Genomic DNA, 22,397 nt, shown 5'->3' with positions numbered 1-22,397 from the left:
TCTAAGTTTGCCTCCTGACACTCATTTCTCACATCAGCAGATCTTTTATGTTAGGCCAAAAAAAAAGAAAGATCTGAACTCTGAGAGCAGGTCACGTGTTGCCATGTGGAGGAAATGCTGAGACTGGCGGTGGTGCGCGGCCGTGGCGGGGCACAAGCCGCTCCGTAACACCACAGTCATAGCTCCGTTGGATGCTGGACTGTGAGGTACCTGGCCTCTGCAGATGCACAGCAGTTCTTTCAGAACCCCGAGGGGAATGAATAATCCAAAGAGATCATTTTATTTACCAGAATATTCTGTGGTGAAGAGACTTGGCTCTTTGAAGCAATTAATTATTTAGACTGTGTTGCAGTCCCATTGAGGGGAGGCTTTATTCAGCCAGATGATGGAAAAGAGATGGCCCCTGTTAAGGCTGTCTCCTAACGGCTGTTCATCCAGTGCTGTGGAGAGCATTTTGTTCCCTCCCCACCTCAGAGTCATTTAGGGATAGAAAAAGTGGACAGACAGTAGGATTAGGCTTTATTCACAGGGCTTCTTTTGTTTGGTAACATGAAATAATTTCTTCCTAATTACCTCTGACGTCTACAGTTCTCACATTTATTGTTAGCTTTTACTAATGAGAGAAAAACAAGTGCCTAAAGCAAGAGCTCATTCCTAACCTCTAACTGCAGTGTGTGTTGTGTGGTGCTTTCCTCTTCACACATCGGGTGCTGGGGATAAATCACACGGAAAATGGGATTGTGGTAAACAAGCTCATCTAAATCCTGGATTAGAGGGGAGGATCCGACAGCACTAGTTGCGTGAATGGGAGTGACTGGAAAAAAGCTCTAGAGGGCTGAGCCTGGGTTTTAGCTGCATTGGTAGCTAGGGAAAATGATGGTTTTGTGCCCATCTATTAAACTTTGTGAGGAAGCTGTACATCTGTGAGAAACCTCAAGAAGGTACATCAATTGTCCTTAGCACCAGAGGAAGGCAGAAAAACAGGTGATTATCTGTGGGCAGCAAATTGAAACTGAATTATCGTTACACATTTGCACTCAACCACCTGGAATAAATACAGCTGAACTGATCTCAGTCCTGTGCAGGGGTATGGATGAGATTAACTCTCAGCACCCTTGTCAGCCCTGTTTTCTGATGTTGTTACCCTGGTGAGCTGTGTTGCTCTGAAAGGAAAGATGGCCTTGAAGTTAAAATGCTCTGGAAAGGCTGCATCTTCCACAGTCTTTCTGACCTAAGGCAAGAGTCTGAAAGATACACAGACACATGTATGTGAGTATGTTTAAGGCATACTGAAGTCTCAAAATATACATATGTACCTATGAACTTTGGAAAAAATCTACTAGTTGACAAACTCTCATTGACAGTAATCTTGGCGTGCTTTCAAAAAAACACCAGGATATCAGGATCTTTTTAGACATCTAATTCTTTGTTTCAGTAGAACAAGGATCCTCATTTATGAATATGGTTCAGATTTGTCTCTTTATGTCAGCAGTTTTCATAGCTAGCATCCATCATGGAAAAACACAAGTCTAACATCACAAATGATTGCAATACTGTTGTTTTGATAGATGAGTTCAAATGATAAACAATGTGAATTTGCTTCATCTGAGTAATTTATGATTATGATTTGCTATGGCAAAAGGTCAGTGGAGCAATCTAGGGAGGAGGAAGTGATGCTGTCACCACGAAATACATCACCCCTACATGCTCCCTTGTTTATAGGGCAAACAGTGTCCTTGACCCATGATCTTGATGGGTGTCGGCAGTGTGACTTCTCCTTTGTTGCAGCTCCAACTCAGGATGAGATGAGTCCCTGTCACCACCAGTTTTGCTCAGCCAGGGTCTTCTATGCATGAAATCAAAGTTCTACAGACAGGATACAGTCTGGCTGTTTGTAGTCTCTCCTTGGGCAGATGTGTCTCTTCATGTTAGAAGATGGGGCACCAAATTTGCAGACACAATTTATTAATGTTACTATAGAGGAGAAGACACAGTGCTGAGGAGAGAAATGCTCTTAATGGTAGACAGCAGGCAGGAGGAAGCAGCATTTGAGGGCAGGGTCTCCCCAGAGGCACCCAGGTGGCCACTGACAAAATGGACAGTGTTTGTTCTGTGTCAGAAGTTATCAATTCAGTCAGAGTTGTTGCCAGACCGGGAAGGTATTTGTTATTCCTGGGATATCTCACTACTCCTATTGCCTGCTCTCAAAGAAGCAGTACAAGTCACTGTTTTTTCATCGCAACAGCTGTTTCTCCCATCTTTTCTCTGTAGAATCTAAACCTGAATGCATTATGGAGTTACAATTTCCTCCTCACGCTTTCCATTCTCTTCAGCCCCCTAATGTTTCCTGCAGTCTGTATTCAAAATCGAACTCACTCTTATCAGCAAATATATTTAGTCTACCTTTGCTTCCTTTGCAAATTCAGTGGGGTGTGGTATCCTTCATTTCCTGTCCTGAATTGATTGCAGTGTTGCTTTTAGTTGTCAAATCACTGTCAGATTTTACCTCAGAGGAAGCCACATTTCTCTGCTGGGCAAAATAATTCACAGTGATATATAGTGTATATATAATATAATGAAAGCTTGTGGCAGTAACAAGGAAATAGCTTATGTCAGTAATAGAAATAATCTTTTATTTCTCCAGTAAACAAAAGGCTATGTAGAGTCCACACAGTGCTCTCTTTTGACTATTTGACAAATATTAATAAAAATTGAAACAAACTAGGAAGTAATTTCAAGATGTTATGTTCTGGCTTTAGAAAGATTTTTTTTGCTTTTGCTGTGTAATGCTGACAAATTTGGGGCAGCCTATCTGGGAGTTGTTTGTGCTCCAGTGAGGACCTGGTGCCTTCCACCACCAAGCACCTGTGAGAAAAGCCAGGCTTTGTCTTCTTCCACATGCCCAGTAAGCAGCTGTGAGGAACACGCAGACCCCTCTCTCCCCTCTTTCCTTAACACTGTCCAAAAGCATTTCTCTCCACCTGCCCTGTGATGTGGAGTTCCCTGACCGCTCCCCAACCCTAAGCCCCTGATGCCAACGTCATTCTTGTACTGGGAAGACCAGGATAGGACACAGAAAACCATACACAGACTCTGGAGTTCCAAAAAAAAGGAGAAACACTTACTGTTTTGGGTTGGTTTGGGTTGTGTGGTTGTTTTTTTTTTTTCTTTTCTATTGTTGTTTTGAATCAATTATCGTCTAGTGTTGAAAAAAATTCTTTCATGCTGAACTTCAGCCTTCTTCCTATCAGAACCAAAGTCATCTACTTCCCCACAGGAACAGCTATCTCTGTAACTTCTGGGACAGCTCCTTGAGGCCCCAGGCAGCTCGAGTCCCACCGCTGGACTCCTCCTGCTGCTGCTGCTGTGCATTAATCAGCTCAGGGGGTGCCAGTCCCTGCCTTCCCTTCTTCCTCAGGTCTTGGTGAAGAAGAAATGACAGGTCCTGGGGAGGAAGAGGGTAAAGACAGGAAGGATGGGCTTGTGTGAGCCTTGGCTGTCAAAGGAAGGATTACCTGGACATGGATGCTACAGGTGAGCCCTCGGGGTGGTCCTGGAGCTGGGCCTCTCCCAACTAACGGCAAACTTACAGGTCAGGATGCTCAGTGCCAGGAGAAAGGCGGCCATCTGCAGTGAGGTGGACACTCCCATGCGCCCCTGTGACTGTAAGGAGCACGATCTGAGAGTGGTGGGCTGGTGATGGTTCTGCTCTGATGGAGGTGGATCCACTTCCATCAGCTCATCCTCTGGCTGTGGATCCACCTCCATGGCTTTTCCATCACTCTCAGGTGCATCCATCTCCATTGACTTGATGGTCAGGAGCCTCTTCATCAGCTGCCTCCTGGTGGGAGGAGTATCCATCCTGTCTCCTTGGAAGGAGTGGCACTATTCTCTCATGGAGAAAGAGTTGTCAGTGTTTTTCAGTCACTGAGTGACTAGCGTTCTAGCCACAGGGTCCCCTTAGGACTCAGAACAGAAGACTGTGAGATGGCAGGTGATGCCAGGAAGCCACGGTGGTGTCATTCTAACAGTGTTCCGTGGTGCCCAAAACATGGCAGTGTTTGCAGCTGGGGCCTATGGCCTGTGAGTTGCCCCAGTGTTGAAGGAGGAGGAAGGGCATAGGTTCTGAGGACCCCTTTCCTGGGGGTGGTTCCCTTGTGCCACTTTCCTTGATAAAGAGAATGCTCTGGGGAGACCTCATTGCGACATTCCAGTACTTAAAAGGAGCTTATAATCAGGAGGGAGACCAATTTTTTACATGGTCTGATAGTGATAGGATGAGGTAGAATTATTTTAATCTAAATGAGGAGAGATTTAGATTAGATGTTAGGAGGAAATGTTTCTCTCAGTGAGGTGCTGGCGCAGGCTGCCCAGAGAAGCTGTGGGTGCCCCATCCCTGGATGGTATTCAAGGCCACATTGGATGGGGCCATGGGCAGCCTGATCTGGTGAGTGGCAACCCTGCCTGTGGCAGGGGCGTTAGAAATAGATGATCTTTAATATTGCTTCCAACCTAAGCCATTCTATGATGATTCTGTGACTTCGTAATTTCCATAAAGGAAACAAACCTGATGGCAGTCAAAGTAGATAAAATAGGTAGACTGACAGGAACTAATTTCACTTTATAGGCTGATTATTGTAAAATGGAGAAATTCACTTTTTCAGCAAAATATTTAACATCTCCTAGAAGTCACTGTTTGCATTTCTCCCCTTATTTTATCCTATTTGACAATACATGTGCAGGAGATTAACATTGGTAACCCAGTTTAAGGAGACAGACACATAAAAACAATTTTTCATCCAGACTCCAATCTTTTAAAAGCTTTTTCAAAAATCTTTTAAAAGCTTTTATGAGCTTTTAAATATTTGTGTGCTTATATATACGTACTGTGATTACTACTGTGAGCACAAGCTGGACTGCTGGAGAAGTAATAATCTAACTGTATGCGTGGTCATGTCTATATGCAGAAACATGGGAATTTCACACAGCCTTCTGCATGTGAGTAAATAGAAGTAACTTTCTGAACAGCTGACCACGTAGTTAATAGAATTTAATGTTATACATTCAAGGCCAGGCTGGATGTGGCTCTGGGCAGCCTGTTCTAGTGGTTGGCAACCCTGCACTCAGCAGAGGGGTTGAACCTGAATGGTCTTTGGGGTCCTTTTCAACCCAGGCCATTCTATGATTCTATGATTCGTGATACATATATGTGTTTTATTTGAGATTAGATGTCATTTGGGCAAATGGACCAATACCAAGAAAGTTAATTAATTAGTTAATTAGTTTGTCATTACACCTGGTGCAAAGTTTGAACTTTGCATGCTTTCCCCAGTAGGCAGTATTAACACAAGGATCATTTGGAGATGAGGAGACCTTTTGCATACATGCAGGAAAATTACAACTAAAGGTAAGTGCAGATGAGAATTACGCTCATATTTCAATGCAGTGGAATTCAAAGCCACTGTGCACACCATATGTGGGGATTAAACTAAATCCTTTAGCATCTGACCTGACCATGTAAAATTACTGTTTATGCTAATAACATTAAAGAAGAGGAAGTGTTCTCAATTTCAGTAGACCACATCGATGTATCTCTAAGTATGCTATCTGTAACTCATTGCTTGCCCTTCTGATGAATAAATTGCAAACTAGCAAACTACAGCAAAAGCATATTTTTGCACCATGGTAAATTCAGCCACATGGTTCTTCACATCCCTGAATTCGGGAGGCAGAACACTGATGACTAATGAGTAATCAATAAAATATGCATTCAAAATATTGTATTTGCTAAATGAGCAAGCATCTGTAATGTCAGGCTGGATGATTTATCTTGCAGAATATCTGAGTTTATTGGTGCTCTGGAAAGGCCTTCACAATTCCTTTTGTTGCAGTAATCAAGACAGAAACTGTCTTTTCTCCCTGTAATCATCTGTCTTTGATATAAAAGCAAGCCTTGCAGGCAGCAGACCCTGATCTCAAACAGCAGAGGCTGCAAAGACGCCAGACCACTCCTTCAGCAGGGCCAGGAAACGGTGCTCAAACTAGGCTCTCTTCTCCTTCACATGTGCAGGGCCAGGTGCTGATGCTACAGCTTTGGGAACTCTGATCATCCGGTGGGTTGGCAGATGGCACTTTAGTTGCACCCAGACCCCACTGGGGAGCATCCCAGGTGATACAAATTTCAAGTAAATGCTGTCTTCAGGAGGTCTTTGCAGAAGCTGCAGGGAAAGGCTCTGGGCCATCTGCCATGAAGGTTTTTTCATGGCCCAGTCAGCTGGCCCACTTCCAGCTAAGTCCACAAGCAGTGCAAGCAATGAGCTCATTTGGACTATTTGGCTGCTCTGGGAAGTTGAATCACCTGAACTGTGATCTCTCTGCCTTTCCTAAAGCATTCTCTGCCCCAGTGTAAGGACTTCCCCATTCTCATATCCAGGTTTTGGCTGTAAAAGGAGACAGCCTGCCTGACAGGAGTCAGTTTGTTTGGAGACAGGCTTTCAGCTAGGCTCAGCTTACCACATCTGCACATCACTCTCAAGGCTGAGAGCAACTTCCCTGGTGGGAGTTCAGTTCCTTCTTGAATATTCCCACCAAGGCATTCTCCAGCTGCTCCAAGAACCTCCTTTTCCCCTCTTAGACAAAGAAGTGCCTGATGTCCCAGGGGCTAAACCATCCCAGAAACTCCCTCCCTTCCCTGTTCCTGACCTTTTGCACTCTCCCTTAGCCCTTTTCTCTTTTAGGTAGCCGTATATTCTGAGATAGTGACAAGGATCATAAAGTTATATGACACTCCGCCATCAATTTCATCTTCTCTCACAGACTAGTGAATAGTCTAATATGCTACTGCAGATAGAACAGCTGCCAGTATTTTACACTGCACTGTTTAACTCTATTGTGTTAAGGACTCCTTCATGTTTTCTAATGTAATATGACAGCTGAAAGAATGCTCTGCAGCAGTGAAAATGTCTGATTTTTGCCTCCAAAATCCACCATGTGTGGCACATTTTGGGAAAGTACTTTTATTCCCCTTTCCCTTGACTAATTCTTCCATTCCAAGTCTTTATTCTGTCCTATTTCTCCTCATCTTTTAGTAGTGCTAGTAAATCCACCTCCACATTCTGGTTCAAGGTATTGTAGAGCACCTGACCTCTGTATGAAGGATTCTAGAGCAGATATAAAGAGAGAAATGAGGAATCAGTGGAGAAATGAGAGTCATGTCTCAGCTTCCTCCCTCATTGTTGCAAACCTGACTGCCTCAGGTTTGGTTGTCTCACCCGCCTTTCGTTGTATCTTGCCTTTCTCTGAGTTCTATTCCTTTGTAACTAGACATTTCACATTTTAAGAATTAGGGCCAGTGTGAGAACTTTCAAGAGAAAGAGCAATCCAAGAAAGCTGCTTAATATTCAAGGATCACTTCCTCAAAGCTCAGGAATGGCAAAAATTCCAGGAAGCCTGCATGAATAAACAAGGAGCTCCTGGACAAACTCAAATATAAAACAGAAGCATACAGAAGGTGGAAGCATAGGCAGGTTACCTGGAAGGAGTATAGAAACACTGTCCAATCATGCAAGGTTGAATTTAGGAATGTTAAAGCCCAGATGGAATCAAATTTGTTTAAAGATGTCAAAGGAGATGTTAAATTTGTTCAAAGATGACAAAATTTCACACCTACATAGGTTACAAAGGGAAGGCTAGGGAAAACATGGGACCACTGCCTAATGAGGCAGGGAACCTAATGACAAAGGACATGGAAAAGGGTGAGGTGCTCAGTGCATGGAGTCCCAGGTCTGAGAGACAAGTGGAAAATCTGGAGCAAGGAAAATGTACAAATGGTGGAAGAGGACCAGTTCAGGGAATACTTTAGGAAACTGGATATGTTTAAGCCCTAAAAAGGTTCACTCACAACTGCTGGGAGCTAGCTGAGGGCATTGCAAGGCTATTCTCAATCATGTCTTAAACAAGCAGAGTGACCAAGAGAAGTTCCCGAAGACTGGAAGTAAGCATCCCTCCTATCTGTAGGAGGACCCAGAGAACTACAGGCCAGTCAACCTCACCTTACTTTCCAGGGAGGTGATGGAATCGCTAATCCTGGAAACCATTTCCAGGCACATGAAAGACAAGGATGTCACTGAGAGCAGTCAGCATGGAATCACTATTGTCAACGGTTTATGGGCGTTCGGCCCCGTTCCGTGACGAAGGGGACGGGGGATCCACGGGTCCACACCCCGTGAAAAGGGAAAAGGGAAAAAGGGTAAGGAGATGGCCCTGAGAGCAAAGAACAGCGGCAACAATCTGAGGAGAAACAAACTAATTTACTAAATAAGATATCGGAATGCAAAACAACACACTATAATACAATATAATTACAATTTAAGCTGATAAATCCAATACAGAGAGAGAGAATGTCCCAAAATCAAGGTAGGCCTTACTCTACTACTGACGATAAGACGGCTGGAGAGCAAGGTGCTGCCAAGACGAGAGACAGCGTTAAAAAAAGGGACGAGGTCTCGTGATCTGCAAGTTTTTATACTGTGAGCTTTTATCTTTTCCCTCCGGCTGGAAAATAGTAACAGAGGAGCAAAGTGCCGTGGGCAATGTAGTAGTCCTTCTCTTCTGAGAACCAGGTACATTCACTACATGATGTTATGATGTGGAGTACCAATAACCGAAAATCATAAAACCATGACAACTATGTAGAAGTCATGCTTGAGCAACTTGATAAACTTCTATGATGAGCTAACTGGCCTCGGCAAGTTTGCCTGTCGCACAAAACTGGGAGGAGTGACAGCTACTGTATAGGTTCATGCTGCCATCCAGAAGGACCTGGACAAGCTGGAGAAATGGGCTAACAGGAACCACATAAAGTTCAACAAGGAGAAGTGCCAAGTCCTGTACCTAGGGAGGTGCCGCTGCACCAGTATATGCTGGTGAACATGCAGTCAAAAAGCAGGCTGACAGAAAAGTACCTGGTGGTCCTGGTGAACAATGAGTTTAATGTGAGCCAGCAACATGCCCTTGTTGGCACTGAAGGCCAATAGTATACTTACGATTAGCATTAGGAGGAGTGCTGCTAGCAGGTCGATGAGGTGATCCTTGCCCTCTCCTCGGCACTGGTGAGACCACAGCTGGTGTGCTGTGCCCAGTTCTGGGCTCTCCAGTAAAAGAGGGACATGGAGCTCCTGGATGGATCTTAAAAAAAGGGCCATAAAAATGATCGTGGGATGGAACATCTCACATATGAGGAGAGGCTGAGAAAGAGGTGGGACTGTTCAGCTTGGAGAAGAAGAGTCCTTATCAATGTATATAAATCCCTGAGAATACAAAGAAGATGGAGCCAAGGCTTTTCTCAGTGGTGGCCAGTGAAGAGGCAACAGTCATAAAACACAGAAAGTTTTATCTGAACATCAAGAAACAATTTTTTTACTGTGATGGAAACTGAGTACTGGCAAAAGTTTCCAGAGCTAGTTGTGGAGTCTCCTCCCTCAAAGGTATTTGTAAGCCATCTGGACGTGGTCCAGGGCAACTTGTTCTGGGTGGTCCTGCATGAGCAGGCCCTTTAACCCCAACCCTTCAGTGATTATATGATAGCACAAGGCATCAGAAAGAGATGCACAAGTCTTTGGAGTGTTTACAACATCTTAAAGCGTACAGGATTGTTGGCTGATTTTTGTGTGCCTGTGGCAGTGCAGAGTGGTCAAATTCTGTCTCAGACCTTCCTGAATTCTCACTCTCTGCCCTCTCCCCCACTCTGAGGTTAGTGTGAATGTGTCTCATAAAGCTATTCCAATACAATTCCTGACAGTGTTTTGTTCTGCTGTAGGTTATTGCACAATGGCTGTGCCAACGCAGGCAATTTAGCCAGGTCACAAGCTCTGACAAATGTCTTACTATTACATGCAGACAATAAAAGTCTCCAGCTCACTTCAGTTACAAGAGTGTATTGGGTTAGCTCTGAAGACCAAAGTGGAAAAAATGACCAGAACTGAGCTTCTAAACAAGAACATCTCACAGACACACTGTATTTTCATGGAAATCAACTCCAGATGCCCAACTTTTAACAAACATTTCTCTCAGCCCTGCATCTCACCGTACCCTCAGTCCCCCCCTGCCACTCCAAAGTCCCAGTTTCACTTCCAAGGGATTTTAAATTCTTAGTATATTTTACAGCTTTTTTTTTTTTTTTTTTTTAGCTTTTCTGACTATCTGAAGCAGAATTTTGAGAAAAAAAAAGGTAATCTGCTTCCAAACTTTCTGTTCCAGAGACAACAAACAGCAATTTATTGCTCTATTTCAGTTTGGGAGAAGGGCTTTGTTGCTTTCGGAAATGTCTCAGACAGCCTGCAGTGCTGCTGTTACCTTTAGAACAGCAAAGATCTCCAACAGTGCAGAATGAAGTAATGTTCTAATATATCTAATAGGAAGCAGGATGGATAAATGTATTTGATACACATTTTGCCAATAACACTGTTCAAACCAGTTTGATGTTGTAGTAGTTGTGAGACGTTTTTCCCTCTCTTTCTTAGCAGCTGGTGTTCATTAGCTGGGCTATGCAGAGCACCACTGCTGTCAAGCAGGAGCAAAGTTGTTAGTAGCACAAGATAATCTCCAGTCATGAAAGTGGGCTTAACACCCAATGAACAATAAGGTACAGATGTGAATTTAGTATGCTTGTAAAGCAAAAAGCAAGCCTTTGGCCCATGGAGGCTGGAAGGAGGGGCCAAGCTCAATGCCAATGCATGAGGGACTGCACATTTTAATGATGAAGTCAAGCAAAACTAGGAAGCAGACACTGTGTCTGTTTGCACAGACCATCCTAGGCAGTGTGTTTTAATACCAGTCTGGAGCCTCTTACAGCAGTAAGTGCAGCTTCCAGTTTTACCAACATTTTGTGTATCATCAGTACACGTTCAGAAGGGATTTGGTCAGGATAACTGTGCCAGTTCTCCCTCCGAGCCCCCTCTCCTTGCCTCCACTGAAGCTGGGTATGCAGGGAACAAAACAATGACACAAAAATGGAGTACTGAAAGCCTAGGACAGAATTTTATCAGTTCTGGCATCTCTAGTCATCTGGGTGTGCCCTGAAGGGAAATCTAGGCCTCTCCTACGGCCTGTCAGCAGCCAGGAACAAGCATTCTTTGCTTATCTGGCATACAAAGCACTCTAAATAATAACTCTCTTTAGCCCTTCTGCCTGAATGTCGGCTGAATAAGCTATTTGGATCAGTAAGGAGCTCAAAAAACAATCGTTTATTTAAGACAGGAATGAGCTTATCTCCCATGTTATATAAAGAAAAGGTAGTTGGTCATTTCTTCCACTTTGCTCAACATCAGTTCTAATTAAAGAAAAAAAAAAAGAGAGAAGGCCGCTGCTCTCCCCTCAGCAGCTAGACTGTGACTGTCGAGCAGGTTTTTACTTTGATCAAGTGTCACAGGGAGCTGGGTCATATGTATACACACCTGATCTTAGTTGGAAAACTGACACTGGAGAAATTTCAGTGGGCGTTGAACCAACCCCTTGAAGCTTCAGGGGAAAAATGTAAAAGCTGATGCTGCACTATGCATAAAAAGAAGAAAGACTGCAGCCTATTCAGCATATCGCATGTGTCCCTCTGGAAGTGTTTTGGTTCGTGGGTTTGATTCTGTTTATTTTGAAGTAAAGAGTATCTGCCTGGAAAGAGGATCTGTGTTACTTTGGAGATTATTGATTCCTGCTGCTAATTCCTTATTCAGTGTAATAAGCCTCTTCATAACATTCCATTTGTTTTGCTGTGGAAATACTTATGAAGCAACAAAAAAGGATTATCATTTTGTGGTCCAAATTTAGCCTCAGGGTAATTATATGCATCTCAGTAATTGCAAGAGAATAAAATGCAGATGGGACAAGACTTCTCCCAAGAAAAAAAAAAATGTCATCATGCTTTTAGGCCACCAGATTTAAATGTAAAGATGACGATATAACTCTGAGTAAATACTGTCTGATACCTTGTCAAAATAACATCCATGCAGTTTCCTAAAATGAGTGTTTTTAAACTGTAGCCAGGTGAACAATGCCTCCTTTTTTTAAACCAGCCATTCTTGGTATCTTCTGCTTCTGGTGCAGTTTGTTTTCACTGGTGTTTCAGGAGATGCTGCAATTTAAATATATACATATATATTTCTGGGTCTTGCTAGTGCATAGGGGCAGAAGTAGACCCTGGTAGTTAAGGTGTTAAATATACGCCATCTGGAAGAGAATGGGTTGTGTCCTTGAACAAGGTGGGAATTTAGAGGATGGGAAAATCTCTGGGTAGGGTGATGAAACGTGTAGTTATCTGGAAAGATAAGAACTGAATTTGCAAGCCATGAAGCAGGTAGAAAAGAATCAGTGTTGTAAAACACATGCAAAGATTCAGTCTAATCAGCAGGTAGCCCAGATGTAGATGTGACTGTTAAATGGACAGGAATGACCCAGACATCTGCACTGCAGCTGGCAATGCTACTGCTGGGAAGAGCCAGCCTTGTAAGCTGCTTCAGTAAATCTGTGCTTGTAATTGCTGTCACAGTTACTGCAAGAAGAGTTTTGTCTACTGAAGTTGGCTGAATAAGGAGTTTTTTCACATTTGGTACTCAGCTGGAACAAAATAAGTAACAAGTAGGGGAGAGAAAACAATAAAAATAGCACAGTGAGGAGTTAAATTTTTATTACAAAATGAAAAATACCATGTCAGGCCAGTACCAAATATTTTATCCAATGTATTTTTACTGCTTTTATAAACTCTTTTTTAAGTAATGTCTAGTAAATTGTTTCCTCAGCTGAAACTATTCACCAAGTTTGACCTCATCTTGTGGATAGTTTCTGACCTGCTTAGAACTCAATTTTTTGGCAATTTTACTGTTTGTCATAAATGTTTGACCCAGGCCTAATTCTTGATCTCCAAGTGACCATTTTACAATAATTCACTGCTCTTTATAAGCTAGCCTGCCTTTTATATAGTCTGGGAGACTGAAATGTCACTGACACAATATAGTTAATCACTCTTAAAGCTCTCAAAATTGTTCGAGGAATTTTCCACTTCAATAACAAGACAAAGTATGGACGCCATGCTATTTCCTATACATCCTTTCTCCCAGAAACAGAATTGTTATGGTTTTGAATTACTAGTACTGCCAACTTCTATTATAAAAATGTTTCTTTAGAATTCCTGTATTGTGGATTTTCCGAGTCACCGAGTGTTTTAGCTTGTGATTCGTTTCTCAGAAGGTGGAGAAGTTGCTTTCTTTTTGCATTTCTATACTCAGAGTGTCTGTTTGGAGATGAATTTAATTTGTGCAGTAGAGTTTATTTGCCTTTCTTCATGCTAGTGCTGGTAAAATGGTCTTTAACAAAACAACACAATACCTAAGTCTTCTGTTTGTTTCTATTCTTTGAGTGGTCTGTAGTTGCTGCAATAACAGAGGAAGCTTTTTCAAGTTAGCCAGAGAAGTGTTGGGCATGCCATCAGCAAATTGGAAAAACTCTCCACTCAAGTTTCCTTCATTAGGATCAACATCTTTCTGTATTTTGAATTGAATTTCATCACAAAATTCACAGATTATTTGGACTATGAAGCAAATTTCCTCAGTTTTGGTTGCTTACATGTTTTAGCTCACTCTGACTTGGTATTTTTAAGTTTGCAGTTGTGCTAGTGTCTAAATAAATAAGAATATAGGTTGCTGTTGCTTTTCTAATTAAGCAAGTAACATACTTACAGTGCCAGAAGTGTAAGATACCTACTAATGCACAGGTTATGAAGATACAATCATTGTTTTCCATATGTAGACACTGCATCAACACGGTAGCCCACAAAGGCTCATCACAAGGTCTTACTTTCATGCTAGCTAAATCAACTGTGTAAAAAAGATGCTGCTTCTGTTATGTGCTTCAGCTCTCAGTGCTTCCTTGGAGCCAGCAACTACTTCTCAGCATAGGCAAAATGTAAGCCTGTGACAGCTGCAGATATCTCAAAGGAGGACTCTCAGAGGAGGAAAAGATCGATGGGTCTAAGAGGAGTTTTGAGAAGTAAGGCTGTGCTCCCGTACTCATCTCAGCTTACCTCCACAGTTCTCTTCACTGAACCCACAGATCTTCCTGCCTAAAAAATTGCTTCCTATCTCCATCCCTAGGCCAGTTGAATATTATTACTTTTGTAGAAGCAAGTGTCTTTTCTCAGTGCTGCACAGGAGGATAATCACTACCATTTTTGAACATTTTCTTTCTTTAGCCTTCTGCATTTTTAGTACTCAAAAATATCCGATTTTTATTGTTCCAAACATACATTCTTGAATTAGGTACATAGTAAGTTCCCTCTTCTAAAAAAGATTGTTCTTTGTTTCCTACTGCAGTTGCTGGACATTTTGTTGTTGGGGTTAGGGATAAGAGAACTAATGCTGCAAAGTTCATATGGTACAACTGGTTTAATTCCACCGTGCTCTTTTTTAAAATTAAACTTTTATGATGGTATTTTATGTGAACAGCTAGCATTTGGCTAAAAGGTTTGATGATAATGAGACAATATGATAATGAAACAGAGCAAGCTCCATTTTAGAGCTCAAGTTGTGAGACAAGCTTGTGTGCTCTTGCAGTGTTCAAGGTATCAGTAGGCATTTTGCAGTTAGTATTACTGAAAAAGGAGCTGAAATCTGAATTTCTGGAAATACATGGCTTTATCTTTAGAAAACAATAAGAAATTGATAATAGTTCCTTGGCAAAATGCAGGTCTCTGCATTGTGATAGTGCAGTCCCATTTGTAAAGGGAGATTCTCTGAAAGCTCCTCCTGTGATCTTACAAGAGATTGTTAACTTGGACGTGTCATTATGCAAACAGGTGTATAACTCTGTTTCTGCTTAGAGCTGTAGGACTATCTAGTCTTTCCTTTAATTTCTTAACAAAACGCAGAGTTCATAGACCAAGATGATTCTGCTTTATTTAGGTATTTAATGGAAACGTGTTCTGTATATGATAGACAAGATTTTAACTTAATGTCAGCCTAGTGAATTGTTGAAATCTACATTTTGAACACGATTCTCTCCCCAGGAGACCTAATCTGATCTAATCTGGGCAGGCTATTGATTTGTGGGGAGCTTGTAACTTCCCAAGAGTAAATCAAAACCAAAATAAATCAATTCCTCAATCAGCTTAAACAGAAAAGACTACATTGAGCAATGAGTCTAGAATGGGTTCACAAGGGCTAAAGTACAAAGAAAAAATAAATGAAGAGCCCACTTGGTTTTATTTTACATTGTTTGGATACTTGAGGAAGCAGAAAAAATGCTGATAAGTTTTCCTAAAAGTCTTCAGAGTAATCTAGACTAGGTAGAGCTTTAAAGTTTATACTGATGGTGTTTCTCAACACGAAACAAAGTCTGGAATAAGCATAATTTGAGGAGCAGAAGGAGGCTGCTTAGAGCCTAAACTAAAATCTGAAACAATTTTTGTTGAAAATGTTATTTTCTTGCAGAGCCCTTCTAGATGCATGTCTGCAGACGTGTTATAAGAGCTGTCATTCTGTTGTTTCATGTTCTGGACCATTTGGTATTTCCTGCGGTGCATTCAGAAGAGGTGCTAAGCTGAAGTGCCACCTCTCTCCTCCAGGAAATGGGACTGCTCTAGCTATCCTGGACCAGGTGGTGCAGCCCAGGGAACAAACTGAGATGCGAAGGCAGCATCAGGAAGTACTTAGATCTCCAACTGATATTTTGCAGTTGTTAATTTTTTGTTTACTGAAAGCAAGCACTTCCTACCCAAATTTGCTAAATAGTTCTCATCAAAACTCTCTCTCAGTGATGCTCCATCTAGGGGTGACCAGGGGCCTCTGCCCCCTGTGTTCTGCTCTTACCACAGGCCTCTTTTTAGCTGCAGGAGCACCACAGTCTCCAAGGGGCTAAATGCTTAAAATCAACAGGGAAGTGAGTAGTAGTCATTAGATGGTAACTGAGTCATGGCAAATGCTCCTTGTGGTTTTATTGCCTTAATTTCTCAAGAAAAACAGTTATAAAAAACGTTATCATGACAGATACCAAGAGACTTGTCACATGAGGAGGAGAGCTTAAAGGAGGAGATAATGTATCCTACAAATTAGCCAACATCTTAATAGAGTCTAGTACAGAAATCATAATGGTGTAGAAGTCTTACATTTTCCTCTTTGGGTAGGGATTTTCTATTTAATATCCCTTCAGCTTATTCACCGATTGATAAAGCTGCGTTAATCCCATTTTATAAATCCTTTTAGAAGAAAGATAGTTTTCTGTAGACTCTCAAGTCTGGCTGACACTATCTGGGCTGACAATTCAGAGAAGGTGAGCTGCTGAGCTTACAGATATTTTTTGCTCATTGTGCAATGGCACAAGGAAAAGAGGTCATTTTTTCTCTCACCCTTTGCTAATAGTTAACTGTCATAAGCAAATAAAAGCTTTTCTTCTCATCCATTTTCATCTTCCAATTTTCTGCATTTGTCATGGGAGTACAAAGAGCCCCTGGTAAGTTATCCTTCATCAATATTGCTTTGCTATCAGCACTATTATTGAGAAAGGCAAGCTAATTTAAGCAATAGCAAGACTCTTTACTGCCATTGAATTTTCCTCATGTTGAATTATATAGCTGATTTAAATCAGCGCAGTTCTGCTGGCTTCAGTCGTGCTCATTTATGCCAACTAAAGAGCTATGCGACAAGTATTTCTTTGTAGCAGCTGCCTTCTGATGTGCCCAGCTCCTCTGTTAGAGCAATCTCTAGGGTGGTATGAACCCAGATGCACTTAAGTAAAAAGATTTGCTTTTAGAGAATTAATTTAAGAGTTACTCAAGAAGTTATACCTCCCTACACTCAGAGGTGACTTCATGTCTTGGTGACTGATGCCGTAGGAACAGATTGTGAGCATGGATGAGCTCCAAAATATGTTGGTGGTGTTGTGGGCACCTCACCATACTTCTGCATGGTCTGTTGTGACCACCTGTGACCTGTTTGCTGATCAATACTGCTTCTGGGTCACACCCGCCAGATGTCACCATCCAAGCACTGGGGAGCTGCTGGGTTCTGCCCCATGTATATGCAAACTCCTGGAGTTAACAAGCCTGGCAAGTAAATGAGGTGTCATTTTCCAGCAAGCCATGTTCTGGATCCGGTCCTTATACTTACAGATGACCCCATAGTAAGCTCTTACATGTTCTTGCCCTCTGAGAAGAGACAAAGAGGAATTCTACACATACAAAAACCGCCAATCCAGCACCATACATGAATGACATTAACCAAGTATTTCTCTGAACTCATGCACAGCACTGCAAGAGACAATGGAAATAAAACCCATGAGTCTTAGTCAGGGGGCAGACTAGGCAGTCGGGAGTTCCTTGCTTCAGAAGTCTTACCAGACAAAAGGGCTGTCATCTCTACAGATAGGTGGCCACTGTCCTGAGAGCCCTTTGATTATGACCACACTGCAGAGCAGGCTAAGCATCGCTGTGTGGACTCTTAATTTAAGTGTTTGGTGTTGCCTGGGGAGGTATACAGCCAGTATTCCTTTTTACTGCATATTGTTGCATTAAGCAGAAACTTCCCATTCTGAGTCTTGAGTTGACTGTGCAGGCTCCAAGCAGTAGCATCCATCAGTGAAAATGCTGTCTTTCCTCCTTCTTACTCCCTGAAGAGATTGCATCTCCACCAGCCCATACTTTAAATCAAGGGCAGTATACTTTGCAAGTGATTGTTCCTCCTGCCCCCAAACTCTTGGTCATCCACCATGACGTGCTCAGCCCTGATCAGAACAAGTTCAACAAAGAAAAAAGAAAAAAAAAAAAGGAAAAGAAACAAAATCACCATGCAAAATTCTTACTAAGAAATGAGCACTGTATAGTGCTAGCACAAGGACTGTGGTGTGTTTTGATCTTGCAGGGAATTAATTCAGAAAATTAATTTGCTGTTGTTTACTTTCATAAATCTGAGCAAACTTTTATTTTTCATTGACAATCTCATTTGAATATTATATTTTCAGTGAAATCTTAACAAGGCTTTCTTTATGTCAGCAGAAATCTCAAGAAGGCTCAATTTTTTTTGTAGGGAAACCTTGTCAGTGTATTTATAAAGCCACTATTAACAATACTGCAAAAACACGTGAAGCACAAAACAGACAACACATTGCAGAGCACAGATTACAAGAAGTAAGCCTCCCTGTTGTCTTGAACGCCTGATGTTTATTGCAAAACTACATGGACGGCATGTTCACACATGGTTAAACATGTTTACATGGAGGGCTTAAAATACAGAAAGAACTGCTGAAAGGCTGGTGCTTTCTAAGGCCTGCCTTTTTCTTGGTCAAATGTCCAGACTCCTACAGCTCCACAAAACAGAGTTACCATTCTGATCAATAACTTGCATCCCATTTGGCTTGTAGAGTTTTCATAAGCAGTTCCTTTATTTGCCCTTGCATGAGATCTGCCAACACATCTTTTCTCACCTTCTTTTTCTGCTGTTTGTTCTGATTGTGCTGCTAATTAGACACTTGTTTCCTGACCTCTGGCCTCTTGACGGCCTCATGCAGCCCCTGTGATGTTAAATGAAAGAAGGCACAGCAGCAATCCAGCAATCAAACCTCTGAAATCAGCCTCTGCGATCTAGGTGGGCTTCATTAATATTTTTATTCTGAGCAACACAGGAAGGAAAGACAAAGAGTGGAGTTATCATACCTATTATTTGCTAAGATCACAACAATGCAGTGAAGATGGTTCACTGAAATTAGGTGTGGAAAAAAAATGTATCTTTGCAGCCGCAGTAACAAAGCAAGAGCTGCTTACATTTCTTTATTTACAGGATAGTACCTAGTACTGAGATGTTCAAAAATGTTAACAGCTGCCCAACATTTGGCAAACCCAAAAGTTAAGAGGGAAAAAGAAAAACTAGAAGATGGCTTTTCTGAGGAGTTAGTGGAGTTGTTTGTAAAGTTCAAAGATAGTTTGGGGATGGAAGTCACTGTGGAAGCAAATGAAGAAATGAAATGAAAGGAGCGGGAGAAGAAGAAAAATAATAATTCTGAAAGCCTGGATGAGAAGGACTGGAGAAGAGGCTGGTTTCACTGATTTGTTCATCAGGGAGAAATGCACAATGAGGGAGCAGGAGCAGGCTCAGTCAATCCAAAATGAGATGAAAATGGGAATGTAGCAGCAATTCATGGAAATCAAGAGCAGACACTGGTCCTGGAGGCCAGGTACTTTCAGGACTGTTTATTACCCTCCTCAACCTTCACTGCATCTACTGTAAAGAATAGTCATGATTTCATTAAGCTACAAGGTTATTTTATTCCTGCTGCTTAAGTTTTGCTATTTACAAGTTCTTGCATATCTAAGAGTCCAGAAACTACCCACAACCTATGAATATGAACAGCTCTCTCCCTCCAGGCTGTATCTACCAAAAATACCATGGCTTTTTCTGCCATGTAACTGCACCCCTTTAGAACAGTGGTCACCATTGAGGCAGGAGCACACTGCAGCCTGAAGAAGGTATATTATGGGATCCATAAAATACTTTGATTCTTGACGGGGAACACAGGTGTTTCTGGCTGGTTTTCACTAGACGCTCTACCAGGCATCTTGGGGAAGAATCCCATAGTCTATGGGTCTCTGAGCTGCACAGGAGATAGGGATACATGTGGAGGGTACACTTGGAGGAAATTCCTCACCTCAGTGTAGAAGCAGTGACACAGTGAAGTAAAAACTTTGTTTAAATTCATCTACTTCATGGCAGATACTGAGAAGTAAATACATGAAAGACTTGCTCTTTTATGTAAATCATTCATGTAGATAAACAAAACCTCTGCCTTTTGTTTGATATGGTCCAATGTGAACTGTTCTTGACAAAACTGTTAGCTGAGTCTTTTAATCATTTTCTTCTGGAAGAAGAGGACTTTTTTGGAAGCTGTCTTTTCAGACTGATGTCTCCTTACGCTTCTTGTATGATGTTTGTTTCTATAGAAATGCTGCACACTGGGTGGGTGGAATATGTCCTGAACATTCAACCAGTGCTTCCTCTTGAGAAACATCACAGTGTGATGGATTAAAAACTTCATATAACTCAGTTCCTGCAGATACTCTTAGTGGAGCTAAACTTGGTGACTTACTCTCTTTGATTCTCAACTGCTGATAGAAATCAAGTAGCTTTAATTTCTTCTTAATACTGAGGTGAAGGATTCCATTAGCAGCAACTACTGTATCTTAAAGATGGTAACAGCAAACATTTTAATAGCACTTTCATCTTCAATGTACTTTGTAGGCATTCTTTACTTCTGAATTAAGGTCAAGTTTCTGTCCCTATCATTACTTTTTCTGTGAGGTATATGATCTGTCAAGGCAAAGAGGCAAAGCCAGTCACTCCAAATTCTCCACTGAAATACGGCCATGTTCTGTCTTAGTGATGCAAAATGGCCCCAAAGACAGTAAAGCTGGTATCATCTCTGATAGCAGAAATCTTCAGGATGTGTAAAATCAGGTGCCCAAACTTCTGCCTTCATACAGAAGGTGAGGGTCTTACCCAACCCACACACCTCAGCCCTGTGCACCCTGTGAGAGCAGTCTGGAGGTTGCTGACTGAAGCAGGGGTATTGAACTAGCTGGTGCAGACATGATCCCCTTGCTCTGGAGAGGGCTAGGGACGTGTGCTCACCTCTGAGTGGCAGCTGGGCCTTGTGCTGTGACGAGCCTTTGTCAGATATCGCTTGTCCCTTGAGTTTCTGGGCACTCATGAGGAGGAAGCAATGGTCACAGAAGAGGGGCCATGCAGCTGGTGATCAGATCACGTTTCTTGTCAGTAGCTGGTACGTTGCAGGACAGCTGATGAGCCAACTGGCCAAGCAGATGGGAAACAGAGAGTAGAGACCTCCCTGAATGACCACGCCTGAGGGTTGAGAAGGCAGTGTCCTGCCACTGGCACCACTGACAAAACTCCCATTGAGTCTGGTGAGAGCAGGAGCAAGCCCAACAGTGTTGACTTCTGATGTCATTGCAGTGGTTGTCTCTATTTTCCTAGGACCCCTTTGTGCTTCTCTCCCTTGCTTTGTATTCTGAATATTCAGATTGTTTCTGTACTCAGGGCTCCGATTTGTAATTAGATTGCAATTTGTTGTGACTCTGTCCTAAAGGTTGACGGGCAAGTCACGCTGATCTTCACTGTAAGGTTTAATACAAGCCATCAGAGGAGGAGGGGAGTGGAGCTGTGGAGGAGGAGGGCCACTACTGTTCGGCCCTCGGCACTGCCAAACTGTCCCTTGTTTTTTCTGCAGACTGCCTGTGTGTTCAGATGCTGTTTGAACAAGCGGGGCTCAGCCTGGAGGCTCACGAGAGGGCAGGGAGAGGGTTAGCCGGGTCTCAGCTAGAAATGCTTGTGCGAGTCAGGAAGCAGGCATGGGAGAAAGGAAATTAAGTGAAGACATCTGCATAGCTTAACTCCCAGCAGCTCTGCCTGGGGTAGGGGTGGGAGTGTTGTGCCTAAGATGACATAACATAGTTCGTCTTTCATGGGCTGAAAACAGAGGAAACTGCAAAAGTGAAGCATGGTCTGTGTCACGCATGGTCCAGGCGTACCAAGTACATAATGGAGCAGTGTTGGTGCTTTCTGCTCTGCCTTTTACACCTCAAAATAACTCTCAAAGACAGTGAGCTGAGGAGGATGTGATATGGTCCAGAAACTGATCTTGGACTTTTTTCGCAGACGACTGAGCCAGAGGCCGACAGCTGAAGAGTTGGAGCAGAGGAACATTCTGAAACGTAAGTCCTGATACTACTGACATTTAATCTGAAGCCAGATAGTTTGCATTAGTTTAGGTTTGTACTGTGTGGGGTTTTTTTTATAAAGCATCAGCTATTCTGTATGTGCCTCACAAATAACAACAAAGTGCATCATAAATGCAAGTAAGCGTGCTTGTCTGCAGCAACATTTAGAGCCGTAGAAATGATTCATTAAAATCATAGTAAATTCACATGAATGAACAGCCCTTGGGGAAAAAAAAAACAAAAAACACTGAATCTTTTTTGCAAGTCCTGTTCCCAACAGAGGATCATTCTGAAAAGCCTTTCTGTGCTGCTCTCACACGGATATGAGCATCCCATTATAAGCTGGTAAAGCCATTAGTGCATGGCCTGATGAGTTCTGCTAAAAACCTTCACAGCAATCTAGACTTAGGTGGAGCCTTTATTTAATTCAAAAAAGAAACCTGTGTTACTTGGGATAATTCTAGTGAAATGTTCCCCTGAAACTCTTCCTTTAAGTCAGCTGAAAACGTACCAATAGACCTTCAGATCATTAGAGTATATTTTAAAGAGGCAGACTACCATTTGGAGAGCCTGTGCTAAGTTACTAGATATATTGCCACCAGTTCCAAGAGAAGCAGGACTGAGTCTTGCACAA

The 22,397-nt window shown here is 42.3% G+C and overlaps 1 protein-coding gene across 8 annotated transcripts in view; it reads left to right on the top strand.

Moving 5' to 3' along the window:
• PHACTR1 (phosphatase and actin regulator 1) overlaps positions 1–22,397 on the top strand; it is a 304,922-nt gene that overhangs the window by 260,519 nt on the left and 22,006 nt on the right. For all 8 annotated transcript variants that reach the window (XM_021385729.1, XM_021385727.1, XM_021385728.1 and 5 more), the window contains one exon: positions 21,702–21,757. In XM_021385729.1, the coding sequence (XP_021241404.1) occupies positions 21,702–21,757 (56 nt within the window). The remainder of the gene's footprint in view (positions 1–21,701; positions 21,758–22,397) is intronic.

Source organism: Numida meleagris, chromosome 2 (genome assembly GCF_002078875.1).
Source record: "Numida meleagris isolate 19003 breed g44 Domestic line chromosome 2, NumMel1.0, whole genome shotgun sequence".
NCBI lineage: Eukaryota > Metazoa > Chordata > Aves > Galliformes > Numididae > Numida > Numida meleagris.
This window is presented reverse-complemented; position numbering and strand designations above follow the sequence as displayed.